Genomic DNA, 22,775 nt, shown 5'->3' with positions numbered 1-22,775 from the left:
AAACCTAAATTGATTTGCAACCTGTCTCAGATAGTTTTTGGTTTACATAACTCACTATAGCCTCAACCTCCCGGGCTCAAGTGATCCTCCCACCTCAGGATCTATTAATAAGCTTATTATTAAGGCTTATTAACTATTAATAAATATTAAAATGTATTTATACATTAATATAATCATATAGGTCAAACATTAACTTCATCAATATTAATCCGATTAATTTGATTAATATTTATTTGTTAGTTATATTATATATTAGTAATTAATTAAAATTAATATCACTAAAAGCATATTGGCCAGGTGCAGTGGCTCACACCTGTAATCCCAGCATTTTGAGAGGCTGAGGTGGGCAGATCAGTTGAGGTCAGGAGTTCGAGACCAGCCTGGCCAACACGGTAAAACCTTGTCTCTACTAAAAATACAAAAATTCTCAAGGTATGGTGGCATTTGCCTGTAATCCTAGCTACTTGAGAGGCTGAGGCAGGAGAATCGCTTGAACCCAGAAGGTGGAGGTTGCAGATCGCACCACTGCACTCCAACCTAGGTGACAGAATGAGACTCCGTCTCAAAAAACAGAACATTAATAAAGCTTATTAACTATTAATGAAGCTTACTTAGAATTTTTTAAGTTTCATAATACACTAAAGGCTAGGGGTTTTTTTGTTTTGTTTTGTTTTTGAGACAGAGCTTCGCTCTTGTTGCCCAGGCTGGAGTGCAATGGCACGATCTCAGCTCACTATAACCTCCACCTCCCAGGTTCAAGTGATTATCCTGCCTCAGTCTCCCGAGTAGCTGGGATTACAGGCATGTGCCACCATGCCCAGCTATTTTGTATTTTTAGCAGAGACAAGGTTTCTCCATCTTGGTTCAGGCTGGTCTCAAACTCCCGACCCCAGGCGATCTGCCCACTTGGGCCTCCCAAAGTGCTGGGATTACAGGTGTGAGCCACCATGCCCAGCCTACACTAAAGTTTTATAGGTTTTTCGTTTGTTTGTTTTTTTTGAGACAGATTCTTGCTCTGTTGCCCAGGCTGGAGTGCAGTGGCACAGTCTTGGCTCACTGCAACCTCCACCTCCCGGATTTAAGCAATTCCCCTGCCTCAGCCTCCCAAGTAGCTGGATTACAAGTGCACGCCACCATGCTCAGCTAATTTTTTTGTATTTTTAGTAGAGACGGGGTTTCACCATGGTCAGGTTGGTCTCGAACTACTGACCTCAGGCAATCCACCCACCTCAGCCTCCCAAAGTGCTGGGATTACAGGGGTGAGCCACCGTGCCTGGCCTATAGGTTTTAAGTTGCTCTATATATTCATCTGTCCTCTTTCTATTCCATCAGGTAAATAAAACAATGGTGAAATTTTCATCAATCTGTATCTACTGGGCAGATAAACAATAAATAATACGTTTAAATAAAAACAGCAAATATCCCCAGCACTTTGGGAGGCTGAGGCAGGTGGATCATCTGAGGTCAGGAGTTAGAGAAAAGCATGACCATGGTGAAACCCCGTCTCTACTAAAAATACAAAAAATTAGCCGGGCGTGGTGGCGGGCAGCTGTAGTCCCAGCTACTGGGGAGGCTGGGGCAAGAGAATCACTTGAACCCAGGAGGCGGAGGTTGCAGTCAGCCAAGATAGCCCCACTGCACTCCAGCCTGGGAGACAAGAGCGAGGCTCCATCTCAAAATCAAAACAAAACAGCAAATATCTTGCTACCCTCAAATCAATGAAATGTCAATCACTTTGGAGAGTTCTCCGAAGAGCTGAGTATTACATGGCAGAACTTTTTTGTCATCTAACAAGTTCCCCCTCTGCCTTCAAAAGCTGCTATGATGAAGTCCATGTGAATGACTTTCACACCACTCTTCGCACCCCAGCAAAGCTGCAGAGAAGTTTAATCTTCAGTCTCTTCATATAGCTTCCTTTTCTCCAATATCTTTATAAATTTACATGTAAAGCTTCCTGTTGTCATAGTCTCTGTTATCGCCCCACCCCATTAATAATCATTATTCGTAATTATTCTCTTCAGCTGTTCCAAATCCCTCACTTCTCAGATAGCTTTCAGTAACTATGATAGCTAATCAGAGCCTTCCAATCATAGCACATTGCTCATCGTCTTCAGATCTCTGATTCTATTTTGACTGTTTCTCTTATTGCTGGGTCATCTGCTATTAACCTGCTGCTGCCAAGTCAGTTTTTCTTTTTAATTATTTAGGATGTTGCTTCTCAAATTTCAATGTTGACACGAATTACCTGGTGATCTTGTTAAAATACAGATCCTAATTAGTAAGTATAGAAGAAGCCTAAGATTCTGCATTTCTAACAAATGTAGGTGATGCCAATGCTATTGTCTGTGGCTCACACTTTGAATAGTAAGGCTTCAGAGTCCAGACTCAGGTATGGAATCATACCAGAAGCTAAGTGTTTAAAAAGTAACGAGTCCCTAGACATACAATGTGTTGCTACACCAACAAATACTTGGTTGCAGCCTCTCCAAATTCCCTAGTTAGCTGTGAAGCATTTCTGAGAAAAAAACACAATTGTGATCTGTGGCTTCGTTATCTAAAAGCCAACTCTAGTGATCACCAAAACAAAAACAGATAAGGAGTAGACTGATGTACCTTTCTAGGAGCTGGCACCAGGGCCATCATGATCCCTCTTTTATGCCTTTCTACAGTATGGAGAAAAATGTTGAAAACAGCATAAAGTTTTTAGTGATAAACTTGGGTTTAAATCTAGGCTCCATCACTTACTCGTACTGAAAGGGTCTCATCCTGAGATGGGAATGATGCCCACAAAACATTTAGAGCTGTTGCATAATTAACTGAAATTATGTGTAAAACCGGCTTAGCACAGTTCCCACTACATAGTAAGATCTCAAAACTGATAGCAATAATTATTATTTTGCATTATGTATATATATTGAGAAAGAAGAGAAAATACTGGAAGCCTTTAATAAATTACTGCCAAATTTAACAATATCAAACCAACAAAATATCCTACAAACACTGTAATGACTGTTGTTAATTTCTTCCCAAAAAAGTCAGTATTTAAGGATAAGTCTACTCCAGCTTCAGTCAGTTACGATTAAAGACACACCTAAAACTCATTCTACACAGGCCGGGCACAGTGGTTCACGCCTGTAATCCTAGCACTTTGGGAGGCCTATGCAGGTGGATCACCCGAGATCAGGAGTTCAAAACCAGCCTGGCCAACATGGCCAAACCCCATCTCTACTAAAAAATACAAAAATCAGCCAGGTGTGGTGGCGGGCGCCTGTAATCCCAGCTACTCGTGAGGCTGAGACAGGGAGAACTGCCTGAACCCAGGAGGCGGGAGCTGCAGTGAGCCGAGATCTTGCCATGGCACTCCAGACTGGGTGACACAGTGAGACTCTGTTTCCAAAAAAAAAAACAGGGCTAAAGCTGGGCATTTTTAGAGAAAATAAATTTTGAAAAATATAGCCCATTAAATGTATGACTTCATTTGTTCACATTCTCAACATGATAGAAAGTTCAATGGTCCAAAAATAAAGTGGAAATTAAAATAAATTTTGGGGCCAGATGTGGTGGCTCACGCCTGTAATCCCAGCACTTTGGGAGGCCGAGGCAAGCAGATCACCTGAGGTCAGGAGTTCAAGACCAGCCTGGCCAACATGGTGAAACCCCATCTCTATTAAAAATACAAAAATTAGCTGGGTGTGGTGGTGCACGTCTGTAGTCCCAGCTACTCAGGAGTCTGAGGGGAGGACTGCTTGAACCTCAGAGGCTGAGGTTGCAGTGAGCCAAGATCACACCATTGCACTCCAGCCTGGGCAACAAGAACTAAACTCCGTCTCAAAAAAATAAATAAGACAGGTGCGGTGGCTCACGCCTGTAATCTCAGCACTTTGGGAGGCCAAGGCAGGCAGATCATCTGAGGTCAGAAGTTCAAGACCAGCCTGGCCAACATGGTGAAGCCCCATCTCTACTAAAAATATAAAAAAATTAGCCAGGCATGGTGGTGGGCAACTGTAATCCCAGCTACTTGGGAAGCTGAGGCAGGAGAATCGCTTGAACCCGGGAGGTGGAAGTTGCAGTGAGCCAAGATCATGCCACTGCACTCCAGCCAGGGCATCAGAGCGAGACTCTCTGTCTTAAAAAATAAATAAAATAAATTTTTTTGTTTCACAGGTCTTTACCTTCCTCTTGTCTACCACACAAAATAACAATTTTTTTCCCCTCACATTTGTCTGCTTAAGATATTCAAAGACATAAGATTACATGGAGTACATTTCCTTCCGTTCTGGCTGTTTTTACTCAAAATTGCTTCAATAACTCCACATTGCATATGGGATCAAGTCCTCAAAGCCTATAGCATGGGATACAGGGCCCTGCCTAGCTTGCAGCCTCAATCTCATCTCATTCCATTCCATACATCCTGGGGCTTGCTCTCCCACACCTCAATTGCTTTGTGAGCCTCTCATCTGAAGACTTCTCCAGCTCCCCTCACACACACACCTCACAATTGCTGGCAAAATCCTACTTTTCAACTAACTTCAGGGGTACTTCCTCCATAAGACATTTTCTGTCCCTTTGCCTCCTGCCCTCTTCTTTCATCCCATCATCTCCTCCCAGTACAGACTATAGCCCATTATCATTAATTTGAAATGTCTGTGCATCCCTCTTTCACTACACTGTGGGCTGTCTAAAGACATGGATGCTACAAAGCTTATTCATCTTTTTAACCCAGTGCCTAGCAGTATCTGGCACACCATGCACAGTAAACACCTAGTGGCATCAAAGGCAAATGGCATACATATGGTTATTTCTTATAATTTAAAGATGTACACTGAGATTACTTCCCTATTCTCATATAAGTTAATGAATATATTGTGTGTTCCCACCAAACTCATTACATATGTGTGGGCAGCAGAGATTAAGAATCACACAAGTAAATACAATTTACAGATTGAACTTATTTTTGTTAGGTCTTGTACCAGATAATAGATGGTTATGTGCCTCTCCCTCTAACTTATAGCTTGGAGATAAGTTCTGGCCCAGTTACTCAAGGATAGAGAAATTCAAGATGGGGAGGATCAGGTCAGGTTGGGGTCTAGTGCATCAGAAGAGGCTCTACAAATTTCCTAGTTCTCAGACAACAGTAAGGTGTAAGAAACATGGGTTCTAGGCTGGGCACAGTGGCTCACGCCTGTAATCCCAGCACTGTGGGAGGCTGAAGCAGGTAGATCACCTGAGGTTAGGAGTTCGAGACCAGCCTGGCCAACATGGTAAAACCCCGTCTCTACTAAAAATACAAAAATTAGCCAGGCATGGTAGTGAGTGCCTGTAAACCCAGCTACTGGGGAGGCTGAGGCACGAGAATAGCTTGAACCCAGGAGGCGGAGGTTGCAGTGAGCTAAGTTCACACCACTGCACTCTAGCATGGGTGGCAGAGCAAGACTCTACCTCAAAAAAAAAAAGAAAAGAAAAGAAACATGGGTTCTGGAGACCAAAAGCATCAGATACTATCACTGACTGTGCAAGAAGAAATAACAAATATATAATTCAGTTTAATAACCATTCCTTTCCCCTTAAACCAATCTGAGATTTAATTAAAATTCAAACTAATATAGGCCTGAGGTGGCTTTGAGAGAGCTAAATTAGGTCAAACACATATTCTTCCCCAGAATAGATCTAGAATTCTGAGAAAAGCAATCTAATTTTTTTTTTTTTTTTTTTTTTGAGACAGTCTTGGTCTGTCACCCAGGCTGGAGTGCAATGGCACGATCTCGGCTCACTGCAACCTCCACCTCCCAGGTTCAAGTGATTCTCCCTGCCTCAGCCTCCGGAGTAGCTGAGATTACAGGCACCTGCCACCATGCCCGGCTAATTTTTTTATTTTTAGTAGAGACAGGGTTTCACCATGTTGGCCAGGCTTGTCTCAAAACTGACCTCAGGTGATCTGCCCGCCTGGCCTCCCAAAGTGCTGGGATTACAGGTGTAAGCCACCGCGCCTGGCCAGCAATCTAGTTTTTTAAAGGTATCTCTGCCCCAATAAGGAGCTATATTATAGGGTATGGCCTTAGAGGGGAAGGAGGGAAGCACCTCCCTGACTAGTGAATTTGCTATTTTGTCTGGGAATGAGAGGCCAAGTAGAAAGAAAACTGGAAATCCAGCAGTTAAAAAAAAAAATTATTTTACATCTACTTTAAGGTGGGCCTTCATGGAAACCCCGTCTCTACTAAAAATACAAAAACAAAATTAGCTGGACATGGTGGCGGGTGCCTGTAGTCCCAGTTACTTGGGAGGCTGAGGCAGGAGAATCACTTGAACCTGGGAGGCAGAGGTTGCAGTGAGCCAAGATCACGCCACTGCACTCCAGCCTGGGAGACAAGAGCAAAACTCTGTCTCAAAAAAAAAAAGGGAAAAAGGAAAAATATTTAAACTATCCATCAATTACCAAATATGCATACAAGCCTAGACAATGAGGCTAAATGGACACTGAGAAAAGAAATCTATTTCCTGGGGTAACCTCTTCCCATTAAGGAGCAATATTATAGAATAAGGCCTTAGAAGGTAAGGTCCTCGAGGAAGAGGCTTCTGCCTCAAGGTAACTAGCATTTTGTTCAAACACACCATTGGCAACCATTTAATCATATAACTATATTGTGCAATGATTAATATCTTTTTTGTAACAAAGGTAATGCAAAATAAATAGCCCGTAAAATGAGGAATTAAGTGACTTCTTACAGAAATATTAACGTGACCATAAATACATTATTTTTTAATATATATATCTATTAGATACATTATTTTAGGTCAATAAATCACTTTACAGACTTGAAAGGAGTATAACATAAGAGGATGTTACCAGAAAGTATTAAGAATCAGAAAACAAAGTTAGAAAAACATGTGCAAGTGAGAGGATTTGAATATTGAATAAGAAAACACAAAGAGGCCTACGCACCTCCCACAGCTGGTCCCTAAAGCCTTTCCTAATTATTACATCACTGCATCCCTGGGCACCTCAAGTGAAGAGCACAGAACCCATGTCAACATTCCATATCCCAAACAAAGCACGGCATGCTTTTCTTATTTATTTTTATGTAACAGTAAGAAATTCAAATTTTCATAGATCTTATGATCTAAAATCCCCAAGTACTTACCTATGATAAAATTGTAAAAAATGCCCCAATATTTACCATTTAGTTCATAAATGCAAAAAGTAAAGTAGGTGAAAACTTAAATGTCCCTGGTTTGAAAATAAATTCAACATAACTGGTTTTTATGAGACACTCCTGTCCAAAAGCTTTCTACTTGTTGGGGGTAGCGGGAGACTTGAAATATACATATATCATTTATAAGTGACATTTTTAGTTATTTTAACTAAATAGATTTGTTGGTTGACATCTGGTAACAAAGGATATCGAAAAGACTAATCAATGTAGGCTGGGTGCAGCGGCTCACACCTGTAATCCCAGCAGTTTGGGAGGCCAAGGTGGGCAGATCACCTGAGGTCAGGAGTTCGAGACCAGCTATGGCCAACATGGTGAAACTCCGTCTCTACTAAAAGTACAAAAATTAGCCGGGCGTGGTAGTGCACGCCTGTAATCCCAGCTACTTGGGAGGCTGAGGCAGGAGAATCGCTTGAACCCAGGTGGCAGAGGTTGCAGTGAGCAGAGATCACACCACTGCACTCCCGCCTGGGTGACAGAGCTAGACTCCGTCTCAAAACAAAACAAAACAAAAAAAAGACTTGATCAATGTAACCTAATTAAAATTAAGTCAGCTTTTAAGTGTTTGAGTCTTAATATTTTAAATTTGTATTTTATTTTATTTTTGAGACAGATTCTCGCTTTGTTGCCCAGGAGTGCTGTGGCATGATCTCTGCTCACTGTGACCTCCGTCTCCTGGGTTCAAGCGATTCTCCTGCCTCAGCCTCCCAAGTAGCTAAGATTACAGGCGCGCACCACCACACCTGGATAATTTTTGTATTTTTAGTAGAGACGGGGTTTCACCATGCTGGCCAGGCTGGTTTCGAACTCCTGGCCTCAAGTGATCCACCCTCCTCAGCTTCCCAAAGTGCTGGGATTACAGGCATGAGACACCACACCCAGCCTAAATTTGTATTTTAAAATTTGAATTTTTATTCTTGGTTTTCACAAAGGTATATTTCAGTCTTACAAATTCTTGAAATTGATTATACTACACTATTTTATTATTTATTCTTTAATGTAGTATCCAATGTTATGATAGTCAAATAATTAATTTCCTCTGACAACACGCTTCTCACAGATCTTTGCTTAGCTCATCACTTCCCTTCATTCTGGTCTCTACTCTAATGTCACAACTCAGAGAGTCATTCCCTGACCACATTAACTAAAACAGCAACTTTTCACCTCCCAACCTCTGTCCTAAGTCTACCAGTCTCTATTCCCTTTCCCTCTTTTATTTTTCTTCTTAGAAATTTTCACTACCTGAAATTATATATTTATTATCTGACTCCTCTACTAGGCTGTTAGCTCCATGGGGGCAGAAACTGTATCCTCAAGGCTGTTGCCCCAAGGCCTAGAATAGTACTTGGCATATAGTAAATGTTTAATATAAATTGGGAAAGATGAAAATAAGAGGTTTTTTTTTTCTAAAGACCTCCTGATCACTAGCCAAAATCTCTCATTTTTCATAAGTTTGCTAAAACATAAAGTTAGATGAATTTCTCTAGTTCACATGAGAATCCACAAAACTAAAACTATAAACCTGACTCCTGATGCAGTAGTCTTAACACTGTACCAACCATATATATCAACATGCATAAAAGTTTCTTCACTCCAAGTATACGAAATATTTAATTAACTCAACAATCCCCAAAAGTCTCAAATCATTCACTATTACCACCAATTCATTAAAAACTGCATTGACTTTTCCAAAAACTATTATGAACTTTAAAGTTGAGATTTATAGTACGTACCAAAGAACGCCTCATCTGCATTAATATGGTCATAAAGCAGTCAAAGCTGATCATTCCTTCCTGGCTTGAGAGTAGTTTGCTTTTCTCCATGGTATGTACAACTGCTGAAGCTCCCAAAGCCATTTCTATCCATTCAAGAAGATATCGCAATGAGCCTCGTTGAGCTGCCAAACCAAGCAGCAACTCAGAAGCTAATCTACGACCTAAAGTGTCTGCCCCAGAATTAGGAATAGTGACTCCTTTAAGAAATGTTGTTACTTGCGATAAGCAGTCCAAGCCCATGGGAGGAATCTTGCTTTCATTTGCTAATGATAATGGTGGCAAGGAGCTCACAACTTCAATTGCAGTATGAATAACATCGTTGCAAAGACTGAGACCAGGTCCTGACACAGGCATCATCCAACTTTGTCTTAGAAGTGCAAATAATAAACTTAGACCAGTTCGAACACCCATTTCTATAAGTGCATCAGTGCTTGACCGGGGGCGTTCACTAACAGAATGGACATCTGCTGAACCAGAACTACTCTCCGGAGAATGCTGCTGCTGCTTCACCTTGCCTTTGTCATGGTATTTATTAGAAAGTGCATAAAAGACACGCTGGAGTACAAGCAGTCGTTTTCTAAGTGCCCCAGCAAATGGGGAATCCGAACATACCATCTTTGCCAATGCTAGCTGGCTGCTAAGAAGGGCATCCAAATAGTGGTCCTGCTCATCACTTGAAAGAGACTCACGTTCAAAGTCTGGCAACTGTGGTCCTTTGAGGCATAAAACTTGTTGGGGCAAAGGTACTACTTCCTTATTGCTAACCAGTTTAGAATACAGAACAGCAACTCCCTCTCTTGTAGCAATAGATTCACTGTCCTCTGTAATCCAGGAGCTGTTCAAGTGTTCAAGCCATTTCAGCTTCACTGGTGGAATCATAGTTGCCATGTTGATTTATCCTTCAGCCATTAGTCCTGCAAAAGGAGAAGAGAAAACAGTCAAAAACATACAGAGGACTCATAAAATGTTTCTAAAATTTCATCTTTTTTTTTTTTTTTTTTGAGACGGAGTCTCGCTCTGTCACCCAGGCTGGAGTGCAGTGGCACAATCTTGGCTCACTGCAAGCTCCGCCTCCCGGGTTCACGCCATTCTCCTGCCTCAGCCTCTCCGAGTAGCTGGGACTACAGGCGCCCGCCACCACGCCCGGCTAATTTTTTGTATTTTTAGTAGAGACGGGGTTTCACCATGGTCTCGATCTCCTGACCTCGTGATCCGCCCGCCTCGGCCTCCCAAAGTGCTGGGATTACAAGCGTGAGCCACCACGCCCGGCTAAAATTTCATCTTACATTACAATTAATGATTTCAAACTGGTGGAATGCAGCCAGGTACGGTGGCTCACACCCGTAATCCCAACACTTTGGGAGGCCAAAGTGGGCAGATCACTTGAGGCCAGGAGTTCAAGACAAGCCTGGCCAACATGATAAAACCCCATTTCTACTAAAAATACAAAAATTAGCCAGGCATGATGGCACATACCTCTAGTCCCAGCTACTTGGGAGGCTGAGGCAGGAGAATCGCTTGAACCTGGGAGGCAGAGGTTGCAGTGAGCCGAGATCACGCCACTGCACTCCAGCCTGGGTGACAGAGCGAGACTTCATCTCAAAAAAAAAAAAAAAAAAAAAAAAGTTTATTTTAAAAAACAGTAATTTCTTCAGATGTACCTTTTCCATTCAGTTCTGATTCCACTATCAGCATAACAGTGGGTTCTACATGCTGATGACTCCCAATTTTTTATCTCCAACCCAGGCCTTCTCCCTAACTCCAAATTCATATATACAATTGCCTACTTGGCCCCCCCACATGGCTATCTAACAGTTTTGGTTATGGTTGGATATCTCAAAATTAACATATCCAAAACTGAGCTCCTAATCTGCCAGTACCACCACCCCAAACAAACCTGTCCCTCCTGTAGACTTCTTCCTCTCAATAAATGGTAACTCCATCCTTCTAGTTCCCTGAGCCAAAAACTTTGGGACTCATAATTGTAGGATGGAACACCCACTTTGGAAAGGTGTCTGGCAGTTTCTCATAAAATGAAACATATATCTAACCCTACGACCCAACAATTCCTCTTTTAAAGATTTATCCAAAAGAAAACACAAGTCCATAAAAATACTTCAGTCAAAATAGTGGTTGCCTCTAGAGGGTGACAGCATGAACTGACTGTGAGGAGCATGAGGACACTTCTTGAGATAATATTCTATGTCTCAATACTGGTGTGGAATACACAGGTTGTGCATTTGTTAAAACCTAGTGGGCTGGGCACGGTAGCTCACGCCCGTAATCCTAACACTCAGGGAGGCTAAGGCAGGAGGACTGCTTGAGCTCAGGAGTTTGAGACCAGCCTGGACAACATAGTGAGATCTCATCTCTACATAAAAAAATAAAAATAAAACTCAGTGAAAGTGCACTTGAGATTTTTACATTTCACTGCATGTAAATTTTGCCTCAAAAAATACTGAATAATGATATGCAAGCTGAAGTATATTTGAGGGAAGTAAACAGACATCTGTAATTTGTTTTGAAATGCATCAGAAATAAGATGCATTGACATATATTTTTTATATATACACAAAATTTTTAATTACAAAATATTGCAGGGAAGGTGTCTCTCAAGCAAGTCCCCAGAATGTCACTTATAATAGCTGGTAATAGAGAAAAACCTCAATCACTGAAAGGAATTTAATTTTCATGACATACGCAGATCTTCAAGAAAGTATTCCAATGATAAAGATCTCAGACTACAGTAATTAAAAGGAGTTTCTTATATCTCATTATGCCCTGGTAAATTCTAAATATAAAATTTGATGACACTTGCCTTCACAAGTTTATGATTACTATGCTTAATTCATCTTCCTAAGATACTTGTAAAGTATGCACTTAAGAGGTGGGAAAATCATGATCCTCCATCCCACCCTGACTTCATTTGGTATTAAACACTAGCATTGTGCAGAGGACATAAAAGTGCCTTATTTACCTCCACCCCTTCCCACATAATCCATATGTAATTTTGCTGTTTTAAATTAGGCCAGTTTGATAGTTGTACAGGGATATGTTATTACTCTAATTTGTATTTCCCTGATTACTAATAAATCTGAACATCTTACGTTTGTTGGTCATCTGGATATGCTCTTCTGGGAAATACTTATTCATGCATTTTCCTATTTTGTTATCTTGTCAACTTGTAAAAGTTTTTTGTATTTTATCACAGTCTGTCCTCAACATTGAAAATATTTCTTCTAAATCTATCTTTTACGTACACACACATCTTTTATTTTATAGCTTCTGTTTTCCATTCTTGGTCAAGAGTATCCCTGCCCCACTCTCACACCCAGATTCCACATGAATTCTAGATTATATAGGTAATCACCTATACAAAACCACCTTGATATTCTTGAGAGATTTTTTAAAAAAACACCTGAGTCTTTTTTTTTTTTTTTTTTGAGACGGAGTCTCGCTCTGTCGCCCAGGCTGGAGTGCAGTGGCGCAATCTCGGCTCGCTGCAAGCTCCGCCTCCCGGGTTCACGCCATTCTCCTGCCTCAGCCTCTCCGAGTAGCTGGGACTACAGGCGCCCACCACCACGCCTGGCTAATTTTTTTGTATTTTTAGTAGAGACGGGGTTTTACCGTGGTCTCGATCTCCTGACCTCGTGATCCGCCTGCCTCGGCCTCCCAAAGTGCTGGGATTACAAGCGTGAGCCACCGCGCCCGGCCACACCTGAGTCTTTAGTCCATCCGGAATTAAAATAAATTCTACATTCATCTGGAAGTTTAATACACTCTATATAGGACAAGCTGAGTCCAATTTTATTGTTTCCAGGTAGAAGGCTAGTTACGCCACCACCATTTATTAAGTAATCCAGGACTTCTACATAGTTGAAGACAATGGCAGCTGCATAGCTATCTGCCCAAAATTTAAGAAAAACAAGAAGGAAAAATTAAATTCTATACCAAACCACACCTGTAGCATAACTTGAAGATACAGAATGCCAAAATTACAAATAATTGTACATAAAAAAGAGAAAAAGTCAACCAATCCAGGGTACATGCTTTCACCTCCATCCAGCCACAAGGCTTTGTGGCAAGCAAAGGCAGACTAAGAAAAATTGCAGAAAAGACAGAGGAGAAGGCTCGTGAAGGGGGCTAAAAATGATTTGGAGTGACTCCCAGAAAGATTAAATCCACACCGTATCTGAAAACACTGGAAAAATATCTGGGCAGATCAGAGCACAGACTACAGGGAAGAGATTTCAAAGTACATTTAATTTAAAGCAGAAGGCACGGTTTAAAGGAGCAGGTGTAATTTAAAAAGACAAGTATTAAATAAGCATTTGTTGAAATGCAGAGGAAAGAAAAAGCAAAAAGGAAGAGAGAAGCATCCTTTAACAACTGAGTGGTGAAGGGTAAAAGAAGAAAAAGGGGAAATATTTAGTGTCCTGCAAGGCAAAACAGACCCATAAAATTGAAGACAGAACAACCCTTTCCTCAAGTAAAACAAACAAAATTTCTGCTACTGTATTTGGACTTTGCTATATTGACCGAAGAGAATGCAATTAAATTAAGAATATTATAAAATACTCAATACCATAAAAATGAACATGAGAAAACTCAAGTGCATACAGAGCTATTGCAGAAAACAAAACAAAATTAAATTTTTACATTTATCTTTACATTTATTGAGGGAAATTCCCTGGTAACAACAAAGCAAAACAAAGTGTAAGTTAACAATCCAAACAAAATTAAATAAACTGAAACATACGATGATATGAAAAATCCTGAATCAAAAATTCAAAAACTGAAAGCAGAAATAGACAAAGAAAAAGAAGAAAAGGAAAGGAAGAAAGAAAGGGAAAGAGGTAATTGAACTCAGGAAAGAAATATGAAGAAAAAGGCAAAATTATCTCAGCAATGAAGAATGAATTATAAAAGTGTTCGAGGAAGAGCTCAATGACATAAAGAAAAATAAAAAGGGTCAGAGAGAAATAATTGGAAAAAGATAAGAAAAAAGAATAATATTCGTATTATTGGATTACGTGAGGAAAAAAAACACAAAACAAACCAAACAAAAACAGAGCTGGTTTTATAGCTACAATGCAAGAAAACTTTCTAAAACAGAAAAAATACCTGAATCAATATACAAGGTACTTGGGAAAATAAACCCAGACAATCAACTCCAAGAAATAGCCTAGTAAAACTATTATATTTCAAAGATAAAGATAAAATCCTAAAGACCTCCGAGCAAAGAGATGAAATTACTTTAAAAAGCAAAAGAATTAGCCAGGCATTATTTTAAAATAGCACAGCCACAGCTTTTATAAAGCAAAAACTACAGGAGATGCAAGGAAACCTAAATAGAAACACTAATAACATGAGACATGAATATACCACTTAGTACAAGATGAATCAAGTGAACAAAAATAAGAAAGCAGAAGATCTAAACAACAAAATAATTCACTTTTCCACTAATAGGATCTATTTCTGGATTCTCTATTCCAGTCCACTTGTCTATTCTTACAACAGTGACTTGATTACAATACCCTTAAAAATGTATAAATGTTCTGATGACTGGTAAGGCAAGTCCCAAAAGTTTATTTTATTCAGGCCAGGTACGGTGGCTCACGCCTGTAATCCCAGCACTTTTGGAGGTCAAGGTGGACGGATCATGAGGTCAAGAGATGGAGACCATCCTTGCCAACATGGTGAAACCCCGTCTCTAATAAAAATACAAAAATTAGCCAGTCGTGGTGGTGCGTGCCTATAGTCCCAGCTACTCGGGAGGCCGAGGCAGGAGAATCGCTCGAACCCGGGAGGTGGAGGTTGCAGTGAGCCAAGATCACACGACTGCACTCCAGCCTGGCAACAGAGGGAGACTCCGTCTCAAAAAAAAATAAAAAAAAAAAGATTATTTTATTCAATTATATGCCATCCCTTCCAACACACTATTGAGGTTCCAATCTGAATTGCATTAGATTTATGTACTTTCAGAAAATAGACATTTTTATGAAATCTGTTCATCCAAGGACAAAGTGTGCCTTTCTATTTGTTCCTATCCTATTTTAGATTTTCTTCATATAAATCCTGTGCTTTTCTGTTGATTCTTAAGTATTTTTGATTTTGTGATTACTATGAATGGAATTTCCTCATTTCCATTTCTGGTTAATTACTGCTGTCTAGTCATCTGGGTACATCCATATATTTTCCAAAATTATACAAAGATAGAACAGGAAATGAATCAAAGAAACAGAGGCCATCTAACAACAGGAAACAAAGGAAGAAAACAAGCAAGTATTAAAAAGGTAAAACAGAAGGCCGGGCGCGGTGGCTCACGCCTGTAATCCCAGCACTTTGGGAGGCCGAGGCAGGCAGATCACGAGGTCAGGAGATTGAGACCATCCTGGCTTACACGGTGAAACCCCATTTCTACTAAAAACACAAAAAAATTAGCCGGGTGTGGTGGTGGGCACCTGTAGTCCCAGCTACTCAGGAGGCTAAGGCAGGAGAATGGTGTGAACCCAGGTGGCGGAGGTTACGGTTAGCCAAGATCGTGTCACTGCACTCCAGCCTGGGCAACACAGCGAGACTTCATCTCAAAAAAAAAAAAAAAAGGTTAAAACAGAGACTAAAGGTCAGCTGTAAGACCAAGCACAGCTACTACACCAACATCTGTAAAATTCACCTATTAAAACCAAAAGACAAAGACTGATGTGAAATAATAATAATCTATATGCTAACTGAACAAAACATATATGAAAGTAGTTATGGCCCAAAGTTTATAATCTCTGCTAAAAATTAAATGTATATAACTATAAATCTAATAAGTAAATCATTTTTTAAATGTATATCCTATCTATAAGTGATGGATCTAAAACAAGTGATTTCAAAACGTTGAAGATAAAATGTAAGGCCGGGCACGGTGGCTCACGCTTGTAATCCCAGCACTTTGGGAGGCCGAGGCGGGCGGATCACGAGGTCAGGAGATCGAGACCACAGTGAAACCCCGTCTCTACTAAAAATACAAAAAATTAGCCAGGCGTGGTGGCGGGCGCCTGTAGTCCCAGCTACTCGGAGAGGCTGAGGCAGGAGAATGGCGTGAACCCCGGAGGCGGAGCTTGCAGTGAGCCGAGATTGCGCCACTGCACTCCAGCCTGGGCAACAGAGCGAGACTCCGTCTCAAAAAAAAAAAAAAAAAAGGTAGGGTAATGATATAACAAACAAATGCAAACAAAAAAAGTATCATCTATTAGGTAATAAATGGGACAAAAAGGGTTACTTGGTAATGATGAACAGTATAATCACTAATAAAACTGTCATAAACCTTTACTACAAGCAGAGTAATAAAACAATGAAGCGGAAACCACAGAAAATATAGGAAGAATGGCAACCACAGTAATAGAGACTTAAATACAGCCATACCTCATTTACTGCACTTGATTTTACTGTGCTGTACAGATACTGCATCTTTTTTACAAATTGAAGGTTTATGACAACCCTGATTTGAGCAAGTGTACTGGTGCCATTTTTCCAAAAGTATGTGTTCACTTCACGTATCTGTGTCACATTTCAGTAATTCTTACAATATTTCAAACTTTTCATTATTATTATAACTGTTATGGTAACCTGTAATCAGTAAGCTTTGATTGTTACTATTGTAATTGTTTGGGGGTGCCACAAAGCACACCCATATAAGACGGCAAACTTAATCGATAAATTGTACGTGTTCTGACTACTCCACCAACCAACCATTCCCCAGTCTCCCTACCCTTGGGACTCCCTATTGCCTAAGACACAACAATATTGAAATTAGGCCAACTAATAACCCTACAATTGCCTCTAAGTGTTCAAGACAAAGGAAGACACCATGTCCCTCACTTTAAATCAAAAGCCAGAAATGATTTAAGTTTAGTGAGGAAGGCAGGCCAAAAGCTAAGCCTCTTGCGCCAGTTAGCCAAGTTGCAATGCAAAGGGAAAGTTCTTAAAGAAACCAAGAGAGCCACTCCAATGAATACATAAATGATAAAGAAGTGAAATCGCCTTTTTCCTGATATGGGGAAAGTTTAAGTGGTCTGGATAGAATACCAAACCAGCCACCACATTCCCTTAAACCAAAGCCTAAGCCAGACCAAGGCCCTCTCTTCAATTCTATGAAGGCTGAGAGAGGTAAGGAAGATGCAGAAGAGTTTGAAGCTAGCAGAGGTTCACTCATGAGGCTTAAGGAAAGAACCTGTCCCCACAACATAAAAGTGCAAGGTGAAGCAGCAAGTGCTGACGTAGAAGCTGCAGAAAGTTATCCAGAATATCTACCTAAGGTAACTGATGAAAGTAGTTACATTAAACAACAGATGTTCAATGTGGACAAAACAGCCTACTATTGGAAGATGCCATCTAGGACTTTCATAGCTAGAAATAATTCAATACCTGCCTTCAAAGGACAGGTTGAGTCTCTTGCTAAGGGCTAATGAAGCTGGTGGACTTAAAGTTGAAGCCAATGCTCTTTTACATTCTTAGGGCACCTAAGAATTATTATAAATCTACTCTCCCTGTGCTCTACTAATGCAACAACGAAGCCTGGATGACAGCACATCTGTTTACTACACAGTTTACTAAATATTTTAAGCCCACTGTTAAGACCTATAGCTCAGAAAAAAGTTTCCTTTCAAAACATTACTGTTCACTGACAATGCACCTAGTCACTCAAGAGCTCTACTGGAGATGTACAAGGAAATTCATGTTGTGTTCATGCCTACTAAACACAACATCCATTTTGCAGCACATGGATAAAGAAGTCATTTCGATTTTCAAGTCTTATTATTTAAGAAATACATTTTGTAAGGCTATAGCTGCCATAGATAGTGATTCCTCTGAGATCTGGGTAAAGTCAATAGAAAATGTTCTGCAAAGGATTCACCATTATAGATGCCATTAAGAGCATCCATGGTTCATGGGGAAAAGGCCAAAGTATCAATATTAACAAGAGTTTGGAAGAAGTTGATTCTAACCCCTACAGATGACTTTGAGAGGTTCAAGACTTCAGTGGAGGAAGTAACTGCAGACGTGGTGGAAACAGCAAGAGAAGCAGAATTAGAAGTGGAGCCCGAAGATGTGACTGAATGCAGCAATCTTATGATAAAATTTTAATGGATGAGGAGTTGCTTCTTATGGATGAGCAAAGAAAGTAGTTTATTGAAATGAAAGATATTCTTGGTGAAGATGCTGTGAATATTACTGAAATGACAACAAAGGATTAGAATATTACATAAATTTAATTGATAATGCAGTAGCAGAGTTAGAGCGGACTGACTCCTTTTGAATTTTGAAAGAAGTTCTACTGTGGGTAAAATGCTATCAAACAACATTGCATGCTACAGAGAAATCATTCATGAAAGGAGGAGTCAATCAATGCAGCAAACTTTACCGCTGTCTTATTTTAATACATTGCCAAAGTAATCCCAACCTTTCAGCAACCCCTATCCTGATCAGTCAGCAGCCATTAACATCAAGGCAAGACCCTCCATGAGCAAAAAGATTATAACTCTTTGAAGGCTCAGAGGACTCTCAGCATTTTTTAGCAAAAAAAAAAAAAAGTATTTTTTAATTAAGGTATGTACTTTTTTTTTAGACATAATGCTATTGTACACTTAACAGACTACAGTATACGGTACACACAACCTTTATATACACTGAGAAACCAAAAAAACTGTGTGACTTGCTTTACTACGACGTTGGCTTTACTGTGATTTATTTACTTTACTGTACTTTTCGTTTTATTGCAGTGGTCCGGAACCAAACCACAGTATGTCTAAGGTACATGCCAGTACTTGACAAATAAGGCAAAGTACAACAGTATATAAACCACCAGTCCTTAAATCTATTGGTAGACCATGAATTCCTTTGAGAATCTGACAAAAGCTGTGGACCCTGACTCCCCAAAGAAAAAAATTCATGCTCGGGCTGGGTGCGGTGGCTCACGTCTGTAATCCCAGCACTTTGGGAAGCTGAAGTGGGTGGATCACGAGGTCAGGAGATCAAGACCATCCTGGCCCACATGGTGAAACCCCATCTCTAATAAAAATACAAAAATTAGCTGGGCGTGGTGGTGGGCGCCTGTAATCCCAGCTACTCGGGAGGCTGAGCCAGGAGAATGGCTTGAACCCGGGAGGTGGAGGTTACAGTGAGCCAAGATCATGCCACTGCACTCCAGCCTGGTGACAGAGTAAGACTCTATCGAAAAAAAACAAAAAACAAAAAAAGAATAAAACTCATGCTCATACTCATAAAAATATGAGCAAATTTCCAAAGGTTTCATGGATGTCCTGAAGTCATCTATGTAATCCAAGATGATAAATCTAATCTAAAATATTATGCATATCCTAAAATGTTCTTTTTAAGTACCAGTGGAAAATATTTTCAAATTGACTATTATCCAACAAATAATTCAAAAATATACACATCATTATAGACCACAGTTCTAGCCAGAAAGTAGTGAAACCAAAAAGTATTTACAAAACAACTAAAATGGAGCAATCTCCAAGAAACAACTAAACAACTAGCAGTCTCCAAGAAACAACTAAAATGGAGCAATCTCCAAGAAAAATATGTAAAGTATTTGTGTATACTGTCATAGTTCATATACAGTAACATAATTATATGAAAAAGGGTTTATATATTCATATAGCATGTTCATAAATGCATGGAATAAATGCTGAAAACATTTTTTTAAAACTTAGGAACACTAGTTGCCTCTGGGAGAAGGAGAACTGGGTTACTGGGAGCTGGGGTAGGAAAGATATTTGCTCTTCACTACATAAATTTGAATTTCTTATATGTGCATGTATTATCAGTGCAAATTTTTTTTTTTTTCTTTTTGAGACGGAGTCTCACTCTGTCACCCAGGCTGGAGTGCAGTGGCGCAATCTCGGCTCACTGCAACCTCCGCCTCCCAGGTTCAAGCGACTCTCCTGCCTCAGCCTCCCAAATAACTGGGACTACAAGTGGCTGCCACCACATCCAGCTAATTTTTTTTGTATTTTTAGTACAGTCAGGGTTTCACTGTGTTGGCCAGGATGGTCTCACTTTCCTGACCTCAGGTGATCAGCCCACCTCGGCCTCCCAAAGTGCTGGGATTACAGGCGTGAGCCTCTGCGCCTGGCCTATCAGTGCAAATTTTTAAAAAGCATTTTTAAAGAAATCCAAAACAAGGCAAAACCTAAGTTTTTGGAAACTAAGTTTCTGAGACAAAGAGAGGAAGGGGAAAGGAGTTACAAATTATCTAGAAAGTTATATAAAGGAAACATATATCAAAATCAAGGGAATATAGTCAAAGTTGACTCAAATAAATATATAAAGACTTAAATGCTCCATTTCTACGTAAGAATTAAATGAAAGCCAGGTGTGGTGGCTCACTCCTATAATCCCAACATTTTAAGAGGCCAAGGTGGGAGGAAGCTTTAGGCCCAGGAGTTCAAGACCAGCCTGAGCAACATAGCAAGACACTGTCTTGACAAAATGTTTAAAAATTATCTGGGCATGGTGGTACACGACTGTGGTCCCAGCAACTTAGGCTTGGGTGGGAGGATCGCTTGAGCTCAGAAGTTTGAAGCTGTGAGCTATGATTGCACCACTGCACTCCAGCCTGGGCAATAGGGTGAGACAAAGTCTCTTAAAAAAAAAATTAAATATATTAATAATTCAATTCAAAATTAGAAAAACAAAATAAACTTTAAGAATACTAGGCTGGGCACACTGGCTAACACCTGTAATCCCAACGCTTTGGGAGGCCAAGGTGGGCGGATCACTTGAGCTCAGGAGTTCAAGACCAGCCTGCACAACATGGAGAAACCCCATCTCTGCAAAAAATACAAAAATTAGCCAGGCATGGTGGCACATGATGTGGTCCCAGCTACTCAGCAGGATGAGGTGGGATGATCCCTTGTGCTCAGGAGGTCAAGGCTGCAGTGAGTCAAGATCATGCTACTACACTACAGCCTAGTCAACAGAGTGAGACCCTGTCTCGAAGGAAGGAAGGAAGGAAGGAAGGAAGGAAGGAAGGAAGGAAGGAAGGAAAAGGGGAAGAGGAAGGGATGGGAAATTGGTAAATTAGAAAAATTCAAAAACAACAGGATTGATATCTCAGAGAGATGATTCTTCTTTTTCTTTTTTAGAGACAGAGGTCTCACCGTGTTGTCCAGGCTGGTCTCAAACTCCTAGACTCAGGCAATCTTCCCACTTTGGCCTCCCAAAGTGCCAGGATTACAGATGTGAGCCACCATGCCCAACCCAAGAGATAATTCTTTAGTGGAAAAAAATGAAAACAATCAGCTAACAAAATTAAGAAAAAAGGGACAAGGTACTCAATATTATAAATAAGAACGGAAAGACAAGCTAGATGCACTGCAGTGTGCCTGTAGTCCCAGCTACTTAGCAGGTTAAAGTCAGAGGATTGCTGGAGGCCAGGAGTTGGAGGCTGTAGTATGCTATGATTGTGTCTGAGAATAGCCACTACACTCCAGGCTAGGCAACACAGCAAGATCCTGTTTCTATTTAAAAAAAAAAAAAAAAGAAGAAGAAGAATGGAAAGTCAGCTGTGAAGAGCAGTTTGGTGGTGGTATCTCAAAAAGTTAAAAACTGAGTTTCCTTATGGCCCAACAATTCAACTCCTAGATCTATACCCAAGTGAACTGAAAACACATGTTCATATGAAAACTTGTACACAAACATTCACTGGAGCATTACTCGTAACAGCCAAAAAGTGGAAACAACACAAATGACCATCAAGATATGAATGAATAAACAAAATGTCATATTATCTACACAGTGGAACATTATTCAGCCATAAACAGGAATGAAATACTGATACATACTATAATTTGAGCCTTGCAAACATTCTGCCAATTGAAAGATGCCAGATATAAAAGGCTATATACTGTATGATTCTGTTTGTAAGATATGTACAGGATGGCCAAATGCAGAGATAGAAAGTAGATTAGTAGTTGCCAGAGGCTGGAGAGGAAGGGAAAATGGAGAAACTGGTAAGATTTTACTTTGGAATTATGAAAATGTTTTGGAACTAGAGACGGTAGTTGCACAATACTGTGAAAGTACTAAATGCCACTAAATTGCTCACTTTTAAGATGGTTAATTGTACGTGACGTGAATTTCAACTCAATAAATTATTTTTTATTTTTTTATTTATTTTTTGAGACGGAGTTTCACTCTTGTTGCCTAGTCTGTAGTGCAATGGCATGGTCTCACCATGCCCGACTAATTTTTGCATTTTTAATAGAGACGGAGTTTCACCATGTTGGCTAGGCTGGTCTTGAAGTCCTGACCTCAAGTGATCTGCCTGCCTCGGCCTCCCAAAGTGCTGGGATTACAGGCATAAGCCACCAAACCCAGTCTCAATAAATTATTATCACATTATTATTTTTGAGATGGAGTCTCACTGTGTCACCAAGGATGGAGTGCAGTGGTGCAATCTCAGCTCACTGCAACCGCCGCCTCCAGGATTCAAGCGATTCTCCTGCCTCAGCCTCCCAAGTAGCTGGGACTACAGGCACACGCCACCACACCCGGCTAATTTTTGTATTTTTAGTAGAGGCAGGGTTTCACCATGTTGGCTAGGTGGTCTCAAATGCCTGACCTCAGGTGATCCACCTGCCTCAGCCTCCCAAAGTGCTGGAATTACAGGCATGAGCCACCACGGCCGACCAATAAATTATTTAAATTAAAAAAAATACATGGCAGATAATGCTTCCCCAAAATGAACGAGGGTGCGTTACTAAAAGAAGAGAGAACC

At 40.4% G+C, this 22,775-nt stretch overlaps 1 protein-coding gene across 10 annotated transcripts in view; it reads right to left on the bottom strand.

The window, feature by feature from the left end:
- HERC1 (HECT and RLD domain containing E3 ubiquitin protein ligase family member 1) overlaps positions 1-22,775 on the bottom strand; it is a 241,425-nt gene that overhangs the window by 171,160 nt on the left and 47,490 nt on the right. For all 10 annotated transcript variants that reach the window (XM_032174831.2, XM_032174833.2, XM_032174835.2 and 7 more), the window contains exon 2: positions 8,942-9,897. In XM_032174831.2, coding sequence (XP_032030722.1) covers positions 8,942-9,871 — 930 coding nt within the window. In that variant the 5' untranslated portion in view covers positions 9,872-9,897. The remainder of the gene's footprint in view (positions 1-8,941; positions 9,898-22,775) is intronic.

The sequence above is a fragment of the Hylobates moloch genome, unplaced genomic scaffold (assembly GCF_009828535.3).
Source record: "Hylobates moloch isolate HMO894 unplaced genomic scaffold, HMol_V3 SCAFFOLD_14, whole genome shotgun sequence".
NCBI lineage: Eukaryota > Metazoa > Chordata > Mammalia > Primates > Hylobatidae > Hylobates > Hylobates moloch.
Note: the sequence above shows the minus strand (reverse complement) of the source record. Positions and strands in the feature narration are given on the sequence as shown.